Source organism: Ursus americanus, chromosome 7 (genome assembly GCF_024610735.1).
Source record: "Ursus americanus isolate L20-20 chromosome 7, mUrsAme1.1.p, whole genome shotgun sequence".
Classification (NCBI taxonomy): Eukaryota; Metazoa; Chordata; class Mammalia; order Carnivora; family Ursidae; genus Ursus; species Ursus americanus.
Window position 1 is genome coordinate 8,717,808 of NC_142133.1, and position 18,752 is coordinate 8,736,559.

Here is an 18,752-nt window from a genome sequence, read left to right on the forward strand (position 1 = left end):
TGGACCCCTTCCCTGAAGGAACCTCTCGATTTGGCCTCACAACCTTGGTGTTTAATTGTCAAGACTTGCTTTTCCTGTTCCTTCATTTTTCTTCCTCTACACCTAGGCTTGGGTGGCTTCCATAGGAAGACATAGCGCCTAGAACCAGGCAAGAGAAACATTACACGACACTGTCAAATCCTGCTGCTTAGCAGTTAAGAAAAAAAGAAGGGGGGGGGCGCCTGGGTGGCTCAGTCAGTTAAGCATCTGCCTTCAGCTCAGGTCATGATCTCAGGGTCCTAGGATGGAGCCCTGCATTGGGCTCCTTGTTCAGCGGGGAGTCTGCTTCTCCCACTCTCTCTGCTCCTCCCCCCATTCCTGGTCTCTCTCACACTCTCTCAAATAAATAAATAAAATCTTAAAAAAAAAAAAAGAAAAAAAGAGGGATATTAACAAGAAAGCAAGCAGAAGCTGAATGATTATGGAGGGGATTCGAGAAAAATAGTGGAAATCATTACTTGACTTCCTGAAACACCATGCCTTCCATACTCTGTATTTTTCTAATTCCACCATGCTCCAGTATTTCCACTTTCAAACAGACATACACTTGGATACCATGCATGTCATGAACCTCTTCTAATTAGGAAAATGGAACAGACTTCTATTTTTTTAATGTAATTAGTCATAAATATAATATTAGCGCTAACAAAACACATCAAAAACATATCTGGGAGTTGAGAAGTTGAGTCAGAAGGTGCTATGTTATTCAATATTTTGAGATCATTTGCTACCAAAATCTTTAAAACCAAAAAAAAAATAAATAAATAAGTAAACAAATGATAATAAAATGTGAAAATTACTATTACATTGGAAAAAGAGGAAAATAATAAAATTATGGCAGCTCACATGATGGACTCTTATGCAGCTATTAACCCCTTATTTTTAGAGAATTCTTAATGACAAGGGGAAATGTTTATGATACACTGTGGAGGGGAGAAAATCAAAAGCAAAACTGCACACATGCTAATTGTGTGACACCAGTTGTTTCCTATGTATACCCAAGGAATCCATACACATATTGAGGCTTGAAAATAAAAACTGGAAAGGGGAGCCTGGGTGACTCAGTTGGTTAAGAAAACAGCTCTTGGTTTCCGTTCAGGCCCAGATCTCCGAGTCCTGACATCTAGCCCTGTGAGGGGCTCCAGGCTCAACAGGGAGTCTGCTTCTCTCCTCCTTTTCCCTCTGCCCCTCCCCTCCGTGCGCATGTGCTCTCTCTCTATAAAATAAATCTTTAAAAAAGAAAAACTGGAAGGAACCACACTGAGTTTTCAATGGCAGTTTCCTCTGAATCGTATATTTTTGTCCCTATACTTGTCTGACTTTTTCCAAATGTCATTTACATATATTTTCTTTATAATAAAAAAAGAGGAAATACAATTGAAACATTATAAGAATAGAAACTATAAGTTTTGTTTCTAAATTTTCCAATTGCAGCTTTAAATCTGGTTTATTCTTTTAGCTTGTGCATTTGGTTTTTCCTGATCTCGGCACCCGGAGGCTAGGCACAAGAGGAAGTGCCAGGTAGGCTTGTCATTTTTGTTTCATTTGAAATGTTAGAAACAAACATTTTGAAAAATCACAAAATGGGTGACACAAAAATGCAAAACTAAGCAAACTAGAAATATCAACACTATCAAAGAGTTCCCATGATTCAAATGAAATCCTAGTGCCTGGAATAATTTGGGTGACACTAGAAGCAAATAGTAGTTTCTACTTTCTTAGGTATTTTGTTGAAATATGAAAGTCACAATGTTTTCTTGTTTCAACACTTAAAATGTTTAGACATATAGGTGTCCATTAAAATATTTAAATACACACAGAGTTATAGAACTATTTTAATTTTTCTTTGAACTAAAATTTCTAAGTATTCACCTAGTTGGCATATTTGAATTATTTTCCGGAGACCAGGGACCCAGGCTCCATGTATTTTTAAAGCAAAAGGAAATTCCAGTGTTATCAGGTGCATCGTATTATAATTGTCACTCAATTACTATTGTTATTTGTTATTTCTTTTAAATAAAGAGAAATCAGGAGAAATCAGTGAGATCAGAAAATCAGTGAGAAGGGATGGAAGCCAAATTAAGAAAGGGGCCTGCTACCCACGAGGGAATGAAGACAGCTGAAGCATTTGCCAAACTAAACATTGGGTAATAGTTCATTTGAAAAAATTTTGTTCTGCTGCTGTGAGCCCAGACAAGCAGCTGCATTTTCCCAGCTCAGCAAAGTGCCTGGGCTGCAGGGCAAGAGCCGACTTCCTTCTTGGGTTTGTAAGAATCCGAGCCTGGTTCCCGAGAGAGGGAACGTGGGTGTCACTCCTATATACTTTAAAAAGGTTCATGGCGGTGGCAGTAAGAGGCTTTCCCTGTCCCATCTCTCTAAGACCGGTGTGTCCTAAATTGGGAAAGCAGAGTAAAACACTTGCGAGCCCGTTTCAAAGCTAATGTGTATGGAATAGTATGCAACTGTCTACCCAACAGAGCTAATAAATGGTGTCGTAGATAAAACTCAGATCTTCGTTAGCTAGTCTATTTTGTGGCTTCTGTAAAGCATGTCAGTGATTTGACATAATCTTGAAGACAACCTTTATTTTTCAGGTATCATTATGATGGAATCTGTATCAAGAAAAGTTCTTTCTTCTATGCCCAGTATCGTTACCTTCTGGGTGAAAAAAGGTATCACAGGTTAGTGTCTGTTATTTAGGTATTTTGGTCACAGTCTGATTAATATGAGAAGCATTCATATTTTAGTTGAATCTAACTGGCTTTTTCAGCTGTTCTGCTATTAATGATACCTTCTTAAGAATGGAAACACACACATCATGTCAACATGGCTTTGATGTGGGCAGTAAATCAATCTCTGGCAACAGAGAAAGGCATTTCCAGTTCATTTTCTTGGATACTTTTCATTATAATTATCATCTCAATCGCCAAAGCCATTTTTCATTCGTTCTTCTCAACTTCTTGGTAAAATATGACAGAATTGGCCACTTCTTTCTTGAAACGTCCTTTAGCTCTTAAGACTGCTTTATCCAATTTCTTTCCTAGAGTGACCCCTTCTTGTCTCCTTATTGCTCCCCTCCCCTTAAGTGTGGGCATTTTCCTGAGACTCAACCAATGGTGCTCTTCCTATCCCTTGGTCCCAAGATATCTCATCGTTCTTTATCTTTCACCTATCACCACACCCCCATGATGACTCCTCCTTCTAAGTCACTTTCCATGGCCCTTTCTCTCCCACCTCCCAACCATTCCCCTCAGTCTTTCTACTGGATATTTTCATTTACATGACCCATTGGTGCCTCATACTTAGTATGTAGAAATCTACATTTTTAATCTCCCTCCAAGTCATCTCTGCCTCTTGACTTCCTTATTTCAATCTATACTACCAATAGATAGAATCTGTACAAAGTTGTCACCCCAAAGCTATCCCCAACTAGATTGGAAAGGAGAGATTCAGCCCAGAGATGGTTCCAAAGCTGCCGTGATCATTGGGATGAGCGCCTGAATAAAAAATGAGGCAGATCAGAAAGACCTCTCCAAGGCAGGGTCCTCAGTTGGTTGACTCAGCACAGCCTGTCCCACCGAAACCTCAAACTTAACCTCAAATAAAGTCATTATGTTCTTCTTCCAACCAGCTCTTCCTCTTAAATGTCTTATTCATCTATTAGTCACAAAGATGGAAAAATTACGTCAACAAAAATAGAGAAGTTAGGGAAGGGAACAGATGGGAGACTTATTTCACTTAGGGTTAGAACTCTTCTTGTGCAAATGTATTCTCTTGCTTGCTGACCCATACACTCCTGAAAGGCTAGAGCCAGTGTCTCATTGTTTGTCCCAGAGCACCCAAGGCAGTTTGGAGAGCCCTGCAGCATGACCAGGCTGGCCCTCAGCCATGAGAGGCCATGAGTGTCCTGAGGTCTCTGGGTCAATGTCAGAAATGGTCTGAAACTGGTCTTTGTGGGGGAAAAAAAAGTAGGTTTTATGCTCAGCAAGGAAGAGGAGGGCTGTCAGGGGACACAGATAAGACACAGACGTTGGCTTATCCATGAGATAAGCCCAGCAGCAGGTGCTTTTCATGCTCAACACATATTTAGTAATATTTAATAATTGATAAACTCAAGTCTTGGCCAGTTAGGAGTTATTTTTTAAGCACTAAAATGTAAGGTAACTTTCTTACTGATTCCACATTTTTAGAAATACTAAATATATTTTAGAATGCTGAAATAAATGATATACTGTTGTTAATAATCTATGAACTATACAGATGAAAATGTCTTCCATTTTATTGTACCTTTTATAGAAGGACCTGTGTGACAAATTCCTCTTAAAAATCAGGTCTCAAAAAAGGGGTGCTTGGGTGGCTCGGTCGGTTAAGCATCTGCCTCCAGCTCAGGTCATGATCCCAGGGTCTTGGGATCAAGCCCCATATCAGGCTCCTTGCTCAGTAGGGAGCCTGCTTCTCCCTCTGCCCCTCCCCCTGCTTGTGTTCTCTCTCTGTAAAATGAATAAATACAATCTTTAAAAACATTTTTTTAAATTAGGTCTCAAAACAAAAACTTCATTTCTTTAGTGTTCAGGTAATGAAAACTATACAACTCATCTATTCATTTATTTGTTCATTCAACAACTATTTGAGTTCCTACAATAAGTCAGGCCCTGTTCTAGTTACCGGTGATGAAGCAGTAAATGAGACAAACAAGGTCTTCCGTCCTGTCAGTTTTAGTGGGGAAGACTTAAGACAATAAAAATGGAACAACAGCAAGATTAATCTGAAAATGATAAAATGGAGTCATGGGAAGGCCTCTTTGAGAAGATGCTTTTTGAGCAGAAAAGTGAAAAAAAGAGCCAGCCAAGTGAGGATCTGGGGGACATGTAAGTATTCCAGGCAGAGGAAAGACCAAATGCAAAGGGCCCCAGGCAGGGATGAGTTCAAAGAACAGCAAGAAAGTCTGAAGGTGGAGGTTGGTGAATGAGCAGAAGAATGGGAGGACTGGAATCTGAAAACACAAGCGGGGCCTCTAAGTCTTGGCAAGGAGGTGAGATGTTATTCTGAGTGTGATAGGGAGCCACTGGACAGTCTCAAGCTAGGCTGAAGCAATCTGATTATTTTTATTTTAATGTTTTAAAATTTGAGTATAGTTGACATGCCTATTACATGAGTTTCAGTTGAGTTTTCAGTGATTCAACAACTCTACACATCCTGCTATGCTCACCGCAAGTGTAGCTCCCATCTGTCACCATCCAGGGCTATTACAATACATCAACTACATTTCCTATGCTATAGCTTTTATCCCTGTGACTCAAACATTCCATAACTGGAAGCCCATAACTCCCACTCCCCCTCACCCATTGTACCCATCCCTCACCCCCTTTCTCTAGCAACCACCAGTTTGTTCTCTGTATTTGTAGGTCTGATTCTGCTTTTTTTTTAATTCATTTGTTTTGTTTTTTATATTCCACATAAAAGTGAAATCATATGGTATTTCTTTCTCTATTTGACTTATTTCACTTAGCGTAATAACCCTCCAGGTCCGACCATGTTGTCACAAATGACATGATCTCATCCTTTTTCATAGCTGAGTAATATTATCCATTGTGTATATACACCACATCTTTATCCATTCATCTATCAGTGGACACTTCGGCTGCTTTCATATCTTGGCTATTGTAAATAATGCTGCAATAAGCATAGGAGTGCATGTATCTTCTCAAATTAGTGCTTTCCTTTTCTCTGGGTGACTACCCAACAGTGGAATTACTGGATCATATGGTGTTTCTGATTTGTATTTCAAAAGAAGAGCCTCCTGCCAACCATGATAACACTGGACTGTGCAAGATGATGGGAGAGGACCCAGAGTCACCAGTTAAGAGACTTTTTCAGCAGCCCTGGCAGAGCTGGCCCATGGAGATTTCTCACTGAAATTAATTTGATTCTCTCAGAGAGGCAACATAATACTGCATAATATTATGCTTGGATAAGGGCAAAGACTCTGGAACAGCCTGCCTGGCTCTGCCACTAGTAAGCTGTGTGATCTTAGGCAGGTCATTCAACCTCTCTCTGTCTCAGTTTCCTCATCTATTAATAAGGATAATAATATTGGGGCACCTGAGTGGCTCAGTCGGTTAAGCGTCCAACTCTTGATTTCGGCTCAGGTCATGATCTCAGGGTTGTGAGATTGAGCCCTGTGTCAGGCTTCACACTAAATGTGGAGTCTGCTTAAGATTCTCTCTCTCCCTCTCCCTCTGCCCCTCCCCCCCACTTGTGTGTGCTCTCTCTCTCTTTAAAAATTTTTTTAAGAAAAGGATAATAATATCTACTTCATAGGACTGTCGTGAAGATTAAATGAATTAATACAAGGAATTAATACAATGAATTAATACAAGGAAAATGCTTGAAACAGTACCTGGCACACTGTAAACATTTAATATGATTCTAAGCATATTGCTCTTGACTTTGATGTATTCATTTTATCGTATCTATGATTTTTTTCATGGTATTATGTATACGGTTGTTATTTTGGTCATTGTATTTTTCAGTTCTATCATTCCCATTTGGTTCTTTTGTGTATCTTCTATATTTTGTGGAGGTTTTCTGTTTTTTCGTTTGTTTTAAGAGAATTTATAACTACTTGTTAGAGCATTTTTATAATGACTGCTTGAAAATCTTCGTCAGATAATTCCATCTTAATATTGGTGTCAGTTTGTTATCTTTTCTCATTCAAATTGTGACTTACCTAATTCTTGGAATTATGGGTGATTTTCTTTTCCTTCTTTCTTTCCATTCTTCTCACGGTCTTTCCTTCCTTCCTTCTACATAATTGGCATACAACATCACATTAGTTTCAGGTATACAACATAATGATTTGATGTTTGCATATGTTGCAAAATGATCACCACAGTAAAATCTAGTTAACAGCCATATGTAGTTACAGAATTTGTTTCTTGTGATGAGAACTTTTAAGACCTACTGTCTTAGCAACTTTCAAATATGCAGTATAGTATTATTAATATAGTCACCAAACTGTCTATTACACTCCCAGGACTTACTTATTTTATAACTGGAGCCAAAAGGTACAAATTTCCAATTATCTATCCCCAGCATCCCCCTACTCCCTCTGGCAACCACCCATCTGTTCTCTGTATCTGTGTGCCTGGTTTTTAGGGGTTTTTTGGGGGGTGGGGCTGGTTGTTGTTTTTTAGATTCCACCTATAATCGAGACCATGCAGTACTTGTCTTTCTCTGTCTGACTTACCTCACTTAGCATAACACCTTCAAGTTGCATTCATGTTGTCACAAATGGCTATATGTCATTCTCTTTTATGGCTGAATAGTATTCCATCATATGGAATATATGCACCACATCTTTTTTGTATCCATTCAAATGTCAAAGTACGTTTAGGTTGTCTCCATATCTTGTCTATTATAAGTAACATTGTGTTGAACATAGAGGTGCAGATATCTTTTCAGGTTACTGTTTTCATTTTCTTTGGATAAATACCCAGAAGTGAAATTGCTGGATAATATGGTAGTTTTATATTTAATTTTTTGAGGCACCTCCATACTGTTTTCCACAGTGGCTGCACCAATTTACATTCTTACCAACAGTGCACAAGGGTTCACTTTTCCCTCATCCTCACTGACACTTATTATTTCCTGTCTTTTGGGTATTAGCCATTCTGACAGGTGTGAAGTGATATCTCATTGTGGTTTGATTGCATTTCCCTGATCACTGCTGATGTTGAATATATTTTCATGTACCTGTTGGCCATCTGTATGTGTTCTTTGGAAAAATGACTATTCAGATCTTCTGCCCATTTGTAAATCAAATTTTTTTTTTTGCTATTAAGTTGTATGTTTATATATTTTGGATATTAACCCTTTATCCGATATATGATTTGCAAATACTTTCTCCCATTAAGTAGGTTGCTTTTTGTTTTGTTGATTGTTTTCTTTGCTGTGTAGAAGGTTTTTAGTTCAATGTAGTGCCACTTGTTTATTTTTGCTTTTGTTGTCTTTGCTTTTGGTGTCAAATCCAAAAAACTCATTGCCAAGACTCATGTCAAGGAGCTTACTTCTTCTGTTTTCTTCTAGGAGTTTTATGGTTTCAGGTCTTACACTCAAGTCTTTAACCCATTTTGATTTAATTTTTGTAGCATAAGGAAGTTTCCTCTTTTTTTTTTTTTTTTTTGCATGTGGCTGTCCAGTTTCCCTAACACCATTAATTGAAAAGACTATTGCATATTTTTGGCTGCTTTGTTGTAATTAATTGACCATATATGTGTGGGTTTACTACTGGCCCTTCTATTCTGTTCCATTGATCTATAGGTTTTTCTATTGTATCCTGGGTGTTTTCTACTGATTTTCTATTGTATCCTGAGCATTTGAGTTATGATGTTCAATTTTCGATCCTATTTAAATCTTCTACTTCAGCAGGCGGTCACCCTGTTTAGGCGGAGCGTATAGGTTCTGGCCTACTTTTGTGTGCTGTAGTCCCAAAGACGGTTTAGTTCTCAGAGCCGTTGTGTACTGTTCGATCTGCTTCCTTCTTCTGGCACTGCAGGGTCTCCTGATCAGTTCCTTACTGGTGCTGCCTACAGGGGCTGAACGTGTTTCCCTGGGCCACCTTCTGTGGGGAATGCAGAAAGCCAGAGTGCCCGGGCCTGGGTCCCTTTATGCCAGTTGGTGTCTGGCAGGGAAATAGCAGGTTCTGCTGGCATTGCTCCTGTGGCATGTGCTCCATGTGCCCATGTGCTCATGCCTGCCCTTTTGTGCTCCATTGAATTGGCCAAAGGATTCAGTACTGTCTATGCAGGTGGATCAGCCCACCTGTCAGTGTCGTGGGTGTGGAGTTGGGGAGGGGGGTCAGCCCACCAGGATGTTGAGGCTGCCACTGTGGTCAAACTAGGTTGCCAGCCCATGCTCCAAAAGCAAGTGTTGCAGCCCACTCTACGTCTCTGTTAAGCTTCTCTCTCCTAATTCATTGTTCAGAGAGTGCAGATTTTTCTTGGGATTTATGTCTATGCCTACTGACAGTTCTGGGCTACAGGTCTCTCCAGTATCCAGTCCAGCTATGTATGGGACATGAAAAGAAAACTCAGGGCACTCGCCACACTGTCTCTTCTCTAGTCAGTCCACCTTCTTCTTCCCAGGTTTCAGAGCCCTTTTATCATGACCCATTGAACAATTTCCAGGGTATTTATTTGTATTAGAGGGAGGCAGCAAGGAAAAATGAATCTACACTATCTTGTTCCTTGCACATCATCCAAGCTGCCTCAGAAACCTTCTGAAAGCAGACCATGTATATATTATAAATTACTGTTAGCAGTAATTGGAATCCTTGATTATATGATTGTGCCTAACAAATTAAAACATGATGAGTTAAAATATGATGGTAGGGACTTTTGGTTAGGACAAGATGGCATAGGTCCATTTCTTCTCCTTCCTGCTAAACACAACCGTAAACACTGGAAATAAGGCAAGAGGCAAACAAAGGAAAACTCTGAAAGGTGGTGAGAAGAAAGCGAGGTGATTGGGGACCCCAAGACTGCACAACCAGCACAGTGATAGGGCACCCTGTATCTTCCCCCACTCACCCAGACCCACTGTTTCCCAACCCCTTAACTAGCAAGACAAGGCATCTGGGTAGATTCATTCTTCCTGTAGTTCTTTTTTTTTTTTTTTAAGATTTTATTTATTTATTCGACAGAGATAGAAACAACCAGCGAGAGAGGGAACACAAGCAGGGAGAGTGGGAGAGGAAGAAGCAGGCTCCCAGCGGAGGAGCCTGATGTGGGGCTCGATCCCAGAACGCCAGGATCACGCCCTGAGCCAAAGGCAGACACTTAACTGCTGTGCCACCCAGGTGCCCCTCCTGTAGTTCTTCTAATAATATCAGGCAAGGGGCAGTAAGAGGGAGTCCCACCAAAAATAAACAGCCAGATTGAAAGCACTCTCATTACTCACTGGGTCTGAGGCACCCCTTTTCCACCAAGAGATAGACTAGAGAGTATGGCTAATCTGTCAAGGGAGACCCAGCTATAGCAAGTGGCCTAGTCCAGGAAGTCTCTGTCCCCATTCCACCCAGAGGCTGCTGGGGAGCACCAATGGAGGGAACCCCCACCCCACAGAGAGAAATCCTCCACCCACTCTTGGAAAAGTCCTCTAGCTCCCTCAGGCTGCACCAGCAGGGAGCCCCAGTGGCACAAGATAAGCCAGGCAAACCACAATAGTATTATATTCATACCCATGAGTAAAATTTACTACAGACATAGTAAGGATATACATTTGGATCATAAGGGGAAAAGAGGCGGAGTTCTGAAGGAATCCATGTGCAGGCTTCTTGCTCTCCCATGAAGGGTCACACAGAGCACCCTCTGTGCAACAAAAATATGGCAACACATATGCGGTGGTTCTGCTCAGGCCTATTAGGAGACTCCACACTCAAAGTTTTTACTGGGGGCTGGTCATAAGCACATTCTTCCTAACATGTGCCAAAATGACAGATTCCCAAAAAGAAAGTATGTTATTCAACATAAACTATATTGTTTGCACAAACAGTCTAAGCACAGGGAACCACTCTTATCAGTTAACTGTTGACTGGGAACACTCTGGGAATCAAGTTCCCAGACTCCAGACAAGGGCCAATCTTGCAAGCAGGCCTTTCTAAGGAGAGCAGTCTCAATACCACTGTGTTATCTCTTTTCTGCACAATTGTATGAGCCTGTGAATATATGAAGAAAACATTGAATTGCACTTTTTAAATGGGTGAGTTGTATGGTATATGAATTATCTCTCAGTGAATTTGTTTAAAAAAGAAATCCCAGCAAGTTTTTTGTAGACATAGACTAGCTTATTCTAAAAGTTACATGGAAAGGCAAGGCCCTAAAATAGTTCAAACTCTCTTGACAAAGAAGAATCAAGTGGGAGGAAACACTACTGTAATGTAGCTGCAGTAATCAAGACAGCAGCGTGGTTTTGGTGGAGGCAGAGACACAGATCAATGAAACAGAGTAGAGAATCCAGAAATAGATCCACTCAAATGTGTTCAACTGGCTTTTCACAAAGGTGCAAAAGTAATTCAGTGGAAGGAGACTAGATTTTCAACAAATGGTGCTGGAACAACTAGATACCCACATGCGGGGGAAAAACAAAAAAGACCCTCACATCTAAACTTCACAACTTATACAAAAACTAACTCAAAATGGAGCATAGACTTACTTTTAAACCATAAAAATATTAAACTTAAAGAAATAGGAGAAAACCTTTGGGACCTAGGGCTAGACAAAAAGTTCTGAGACTTGACACCAAAACCACAGTCCATAAAAGGAAAAGCTAATAAGTTGGATCTTATCAAAATTAAAAATTTTGTTCTGTGAAAGACTATGAAGGGGGTGGAAAGAAATCTACAAATTGGGAGAAAGTATTTGCAAGCTACATATCCATCAAGGGACTAGTACCTAGTATATATAAAGATTTCTCAAAACTCAACAGTAAAAAAAGAATAATCCAATTACAAAATGGGCAAAAGACATAAATATACATCTCGCTGAAGAGGATATATACAGATGGCAAATAAGCACATGAAAGAATGATCAGCATCACTAATCATTATGGAAATGAAAATTAACACTGCAATGGAATATAACTACACACCTATCAGACTGACTAAAATTAAAAAGCAGCAACAACCACCAAATGCCAATGAAGATTCAGAGAACCTGCATCACTCATACATTGCTGATAGGAATGCAAAATAGTTTGGCAGGGGTTTTTTTGGTTTGTTTTTTTTAAAACATTTTATTTATTTAACAGAGAGAGAGAGCAAGCACAAGCAGGGGGAGCAGTAGAGGGAAAGGGAGAAACAGACTCCCCACTGAGCAGGGAGCCCAACGTAGGACTCGATCCCAGGACCCCCAGATCATGACCTGAGCCGAAGGCAGATGCTTAACCCCTGAGCTACCCAGGCACCCCAGTTTGGCAGTTTTTATAAAACTAAACATACAATTAACACCCAAACCATCAATTGTACTCTTGAATATTTGTCCCACGCAGATGAAAAATCATGTCCACATAAAAACCCGTACAGGGGCGCCTATGTGGCAAGGTAGGTTTCAGCTCAGGTTGTAAGATGGAGCCCCTCATCAGGCTCCATGCTCAGTGTGGAGTCTGCTTGAGATGCTCTCCCCTTCCCCCTGCTCCTCCTGCTTGTGCTCTCTCATTAAAATAAATAAATAAACCTTTTTAAAAATAATTTAAAAAAAAAACGAAAACCCATACGTAGATATTCATCACAGCTTTCTTTACAACAGCCAAAAATGAGAATCAGCCCTGATTTCCTTCATTGGGTGAATGGTTAAACAAACGCTCGTACATCTATACCGTGGAATATTACTCAGCAACAAAGAGTAATAAACTATTGCTTTAACAGCTTGGCTAAATCTCTAGATGCTGAGTGAAAAAATTCCTGTCTCAAAAGGTTCCATACCTTATGATTCCATTTATAAAACATTTTGAAAAGACACAAGTTTTTAGAGGAAAAATTAGTGTTTCCAGAGACCTGGGGGTGGAGAAGCAAGAGATGGGTATGGTTGGGGAGGGGCAACACAAGGATCTGTATGTTGTCTGTGGTGGGATGGATACACAAATCTCCATAGGTGATAAAATTGTATAGCACTAAATACACACAGAAATGAATATAAATAAAACTTGGGAAATATGAGTAAGATCAGTGAACTGTATCAATGTCAATATCCAGGGTGTGATATTGTACTATAGTTTTGCAAAATGTTACCATTGGGGGAAATTGGGCAGAGTGTAAAAGGAAGCTCTCCAAATCATCTCTTACTATATGTCAATCTACAGTTACCTCAATTAAAAATTTCAATTTCAAATAATAAATGAGGCCTAATCCTATGTGAGGACAGGTCCCATGAAGCATCCCCACAGTGCTCCCCTGCCCATTTCTCAAGGCCATATTTGCTGAGGTCTTATTGTTCCTTCCCGCTCCCTCCCATTCTCTCTTCTCACAGAGTTCAGATTTTTCCTTTATTTCAAAGCACTCTCCTGCACGTTCCTTTGTGTGGAAGTTGCAATGGCAGCCCAGTTGCTCTTCCTCTGGAGACCTTAAATTGGCTCATTACCCTAACCAAGCAGGACTCCTTCGAGTTAAGAGGCGCACAACGAGAAGGGCCCCCCAGGCCCTGCACATTTGGAAGTCTTCAACCCCAGTGGGCAGAGGGCAGCTATGTCTGCTCAAGCATGTTCTTACATTCACCTTCAAGAACATGATCTCCCCGGCGTTGAAAACACAGAGGGGAACCCCCGGCAAACCACAGATGAGTATATTTGTAGTTCCTAAAAGTTGAATACCCTGGTGAAGCAGGCACTTCTCTATGTGAGGCCTAATTTACAAAAACTTTCTTACAAAGCTTTCTTTTTTTTTTTTTTTAAATCCATACATCTTTATTTTCTCAAAGCTCCTAGGTGGGTCTAATGCAGAGCCTGATTTATAAGTATTGCTATAGCACTTATGAACAAACTTCAGGCAACCATATAAAGTAGCTATACGGAAGTTCACCCCATTCCCATTGTTACTAGTGAGAAATACAGTCTGTTAAAATCTAAAAGAATGAGGACAGAAAGCACAAGTAATTAATTCTAGCAAAAAATAAAAAAGGCACAGAATGTGAGCAATATTTGCTGTTGTCTGTCTATAGAAAAGCATACTTTACATGCCATTTATGGCTAGTAGGATCTAAACACATTGTAGTTGTGACCTATTTGGATCCTGGGGCAACATAAATGAGAGCAAAATAAATACATTTTCAGCTAAAGAACAGCTGGGGGAATTTATGTCTAAAATTTGCATTTTTATTTTAGCCTTTTGTGTTTTATGATTAAAGTGTATGTTTTTTTAGGCAACATATTGTTCAGGGTTGATATCTTACCCAATTTAACAATTTTGGTCAATTAATTACACTGTTTAGTCCATTTATGTTTAAAGCAATTATTAATGTGACTAGATCTCTCTTTTTTTTTTTTTAAGAGAAGAATAGGAACCTGAATTTTTAGGTTTTGTTGTTGGTGGTGGTGGTGGTGACATTGGGTTGCTTTGTTTTTTAAGAGCATGGCTTGTTAGGGGCGTCTTAGAGTGGAATATATTCCATGCCAGCAACAACCCTCTGAGTTATTGATCGGTGCACTTGCTGTTCAAGGGCATGCTTTTTGTCTTTTGTTCCCCCTTGTGTAAAGGAAAGAAATGGAAACACTAATAAGAGCATCAGCATAGAGAGATTCGGCGAGGAACCAGGGTTAGTAGAAAAGGGGTGGTTTTGGGAGACTTTGCTTCCTCTTCACCACCACTGCCAAGCACTGCAAAGAAGCATATAATCTAATTAAAATAAATTTAGTTTCAAAATAAGCCCCCGTCTCCTCCCTCTTTCCTCCATATTGCTCCTCCAATATGGCTCCAATGAGGCTCATTAGTACAGAGCTTCTGATGCCCAGGTCTCCGCCAGAACCATCCATCCTGCCCCTCCCTCCACTCAAGCAGAAGCAGCAGGACAGGATCCAGAGCCAGGGATGATGATACTGATGATCCCCTTCACTGGACACCTGAATAAGTGGCCAAGGAGCGGATCAGGAGTCCGGCATGTCAACAGCATTCAGTTGCACTAGGGTGGAGTGGGGGTGGTGCTGAATTTCACTCAAAACTGCTGAGGCAGCGTCTGCCCTGAACCAAGGAGAGACCGAGGTTTGATTTTCAAAGCAAATGAAAAGTTTGAGGCTTTTTTTTTTTTTTTTTGGAAAAAGAAAAATAACTATAAATATGCAGTGTGCACCATATGAAAAGGACCCCTTCACAAAATCCAGAACGTTTTCCCTCCTGCTCCCCTCTCCGGGGTAACATAATTTTATAGGGAATGGGCCTCCCCAGATTCCAATCCTGTTTAGCTGGCAACCAGATTGAGACTTGGACCTGGGATAATTGCTGACCTAGAAACTCACTGAAGAATTGAGGCCAGAGTATAAAATGCTTTATTATTGTCTGGGGAGAAGGGGGGAATGGAGGGAGAGTGTGTGTATTATTGTCACATCTAGAGAAAAAATCCTGCCTTATTCACTGCTATGCTCTACCTCTGAGGCAAAAATCCCCGTTAGTATGTTCCAAGGAAAATTGTTTTTGTCATTTTGCAAATAGATGAATCCCCATTCTACCTAATGTAAATTCTGAAATCAATTGTACAGTCTCATGTTTCTCTCAGGAAATATGGAAACTAACCCTTGCCCTCATTCCTCCCCCAACAACGATCTCCCTCTCTCCACCTCTCCCTCTCCCTCCCTCTCTCCCTCTCTCCTTTCTTTCTCTCCCAGCTTTTCCAACTTAGGATATTAAAGGCCTTTAAAAAGCTTCTAAAATTGTGCCTTCAACATTCCATGCCTTTGTTCTTCGGTCCTTTGTTCTTCTGCCAGCTCATGAGCTCAGGGGGCTGCCTCGGTGGGCCCCGAGCCTGCGGAATCCGGGGCTGTGGGTCCACAGCTGGCTAGTTGTGCCGACAAAGCAGAAAGGCAAAGGGCTCGGCTTTCAGGCCACACCCCCCTTGAGGAGAATGAGTTCACAGGGAGCTGTCAGCCTGGCAATTGTGGGCACCACAGACCTAATGATGTCAGAGAGAACGCCAGCAGTTCCTTCAGAGTCTTTCTCCAGACCCAAGAAGGGCGTCTTTTCCTTCTGTTTGTGCAGCCATGGCACCCGGCAGGGCTGAGCCCTCCTGGCTCAGAGGAACCCCAGAGGGCCTAACTCTCAGGCACCAATAATGTGTCCAAGTTGCAACCCGCTTTTTGGCTCTGTCCACCCTATGGTTTCCAAGGCTGGTCAGAACTTGTTAAGGTTAAAAAAATACGTATTACCTGGTTGCTGTCTAGCAGCTCAAGAAACATCCATGTGGAGAATTATACCCTAGACTGCACCCTTGCTTGGTAAAGACTTTAAAAGCAGGTAACACTCCTAAGCTCACGAACAGTGGACGATCCAGTTTGCTCAAAGCCTCCCTCACTCACCCAGCTCCAGCCAGAGACAGCCGCTACAAGGCAACGTGCTATTTGCTGTCTGCCAGTGGAGTTTGACTTCTGGTTGCTGAGTTTGACTTCAGGAGGGTGAACGTGAATGAATAGACTTTCAACATTTCCCAGCGTGTTCCCTGAGGTCATCATTTTGCAATTAAGTTGTTCATAAAATCTAATGGGTCAGGGTAGAGTTAAGCAGTATAAAAAGCACCAGCCCCCAATGCAGAATATGACTAATGCCCAAACAACACTCCGCAAACCCGTTTTAAAAATAAGGTAGTTCTTTTCTATTTTAAGTTTCAAATACCTGATGTCTTACTTTGTTCTTCTCATGTACAATATTTTTATCCTACATATGCCTCTCATAAGACGAAGAGTAGAATGGGTAATAGAGATGAGGCTCTGAGTCAGAGCTGGGTCTCTAGCTCTTTGAATTGTTTCTCTTTTCCAATATATAAAATGGGGATAATAATGAATTATTATGTAGCTACCTTGTGGATTGTTGGAAGAATTTAGGTAATGCAAAGTAAAGCACTGTGCAACAAATAAATGCTCGGTGGATTGTAGTGATTAGTATCATTAGTAGAAGCAAAATTATATCAAAGAAAGCTTTTTTTGCAATCCTATGACCCACGTCCTTCTATGACTACATATATTTACTATTTTAATTTCAGTTATAAAAATATTCATCAAGTTCAGTTCATCTTCTCCTAATCAAACGGAAATATAATTATTCATGTACTTTGAGTAAAAATTGAAATTAGATCCTTTAATGATTAGAAGATGAAGCACTTTTGCTCTGCAATCTGACTCCAAACAAGTATGGTCCACGAATTAGGTTTTATTACATTTTTATCCTCTTACCTTTGTAATTGTTTCAAGTTGTTTCACTGCTGTTGGAGTGATTTGAGAGGACAAATTACGAGGCCAAAATGATGTAAATGAAAGTCTGGACTAATGACAAATGATGTCAAAACCTGAGAATGTGAGTGCAAATTGTAGTTAGACTGAAAGAAAGTCAAATGCCAAAAAGCATATTAAGCTAATACTGCATTTGAAAGCTTTTATGGAAGAAAAAAAAATAGATGAGTTGGGTGCCATATAATCATGTCGCAGTCCTCTTCACGCCGGATCCTTCTTTAGCCAAATTGATCATAAAATCTAACTAAAGTAATGGGGTGCTTTGGTGGCTCAGTTGGTTCGGCACCTGGCTCTTGATTTCAGCTCAGGTCATAATCGCAGGGTTGTGAGATCAACCCCCACGTCGGGCTCTCTGCTCAGCAGGAAATCTGTTCAAGATTCTGTATTGTACTGTGCGAATTCTGAACCTTCCTTCTTCCCAGGCCTCTCTCCGTCCATTTCCAGGGGACCCTCCTGACCCCTTCCTATCCCTAGAAGTTAAGTCCTGCCATCCTGGGCCTGGGCTGGCTTGCACCCTGTGGAACAGGAGCTAAGCGACAGTTCACAAGGAACACAAGTGACTTCACTGGGCAGACTTGACTTGCAGTCCCTCCTAAGCTGTGGGCTTCACTGTGATTTGGCACCGGTAAAGCATCTGAGGCCTCAGGGAATGGTGGAAGAGGACCTCTTGGACTGAAAGCCCTTCTTTCATGGCAAGGCTGGCTCTGGATGTTAGTGTGGTTTTATTAGAACCATATTTCAGCAATGACTATGCTCTTGACCACAATCTAATAAATGTCCCAAAGGACTGAGTCAGAACCGCACACAGGAAGTGATGCAGTAACAGTGACCCCTAGAACACGAGGCCATCTGACTGGCACCCTGAGAGCCGAAACTGTCACCCCTAATGCTGCTTTGGCCTCCCTACCCTCATTGCCCCTCCTCTTGAGTGGTAGACCCCACCTGTCTACCACAGTCTCCCTTTCTAGCTCAGCCCAGTCTTAAGATGAAAGCATGGGCCGAATGCCTGCAGTGTCCATTTGGCCTAGTTGGCCAAATCCCCTGGGTGCCACTGCCCTTGACCTGGGCCCCCACAGATCCCCCTTTTGCCACAAAGCTGGTCTCCCAACAGCGATCCTCTACTCACCTAATTCGTAGCCTGGCTCTGATACTGCCTCCCTCCCTCTCACTAACTGGTGCATTCTTTCATGCATCTTTGCTTGAAGTGGGCCTTTGAGACTAAGTCATTTTTTAAATAAATAGATAGGATTGCACTAAGCCCAGACCCATGTTATGAGCCATTGAGCTGAATTAAGGGATCCCAAAGGTTGGAAGAGGCAGCCTTGCCATTGTTTTGAACACGCAAGCTATTACCGTCTGGCCAGAAGGAGATGGGCACTTTTTTTAACATCTGCCTTTGAAGAGATTTTATTTTTCCTGTCACTGTTGATTCAAAGAATAAAATCCCCCAATTTAAATGTTATAAAAATAAAATAACGCCCCAGTGAGAATAGTGGGATTATGTCCCCTAGTCTGACACACAAAGCCCTCTATGTGGCAGGGAGTTCCCTTTCAGCCTCCTTTTAACAGTGAGGAGGGTAACACCACCCTCCTTTCAATGGCTGTTGGATTAAACTCATACACTACATTGAACACATGGCAGGAACTTGGGAGTTGCTCTTATAAATCCTAAATAATTGAGAGTATCACTCTCAACTGATTGGCTTCCAGAGCTACCAGAATCAGAGTTG

At 41.1% G+C, this 18,752-nt stretch overlaps 1 protein-coding gene across 1 annotated transcript in view; it reads left to right on the plus strand.

The window, feature by feature from the left end:
* RFX8 (regulatory factor X8) overlaps positions 1-18,752 on the plus strand; it is an 82,615-nt gene that overhangs the window by 33,157 nt on the left and 30,706 nt on the right. Inside the window, exons 3-4 of the mRNA XM_087863288.1 lie at positions 1,499-1,560; positions 2,634-2,720. Coding sequence (XP_087719414.1) covers positions 1,499-1,560; positions 2,634-2,720 — 149 coding nt within the window. The remainder of the gene's footprint in view (positions 1-1,498; positions 1,561-2,633; positions 2,721-18,752) is intronic.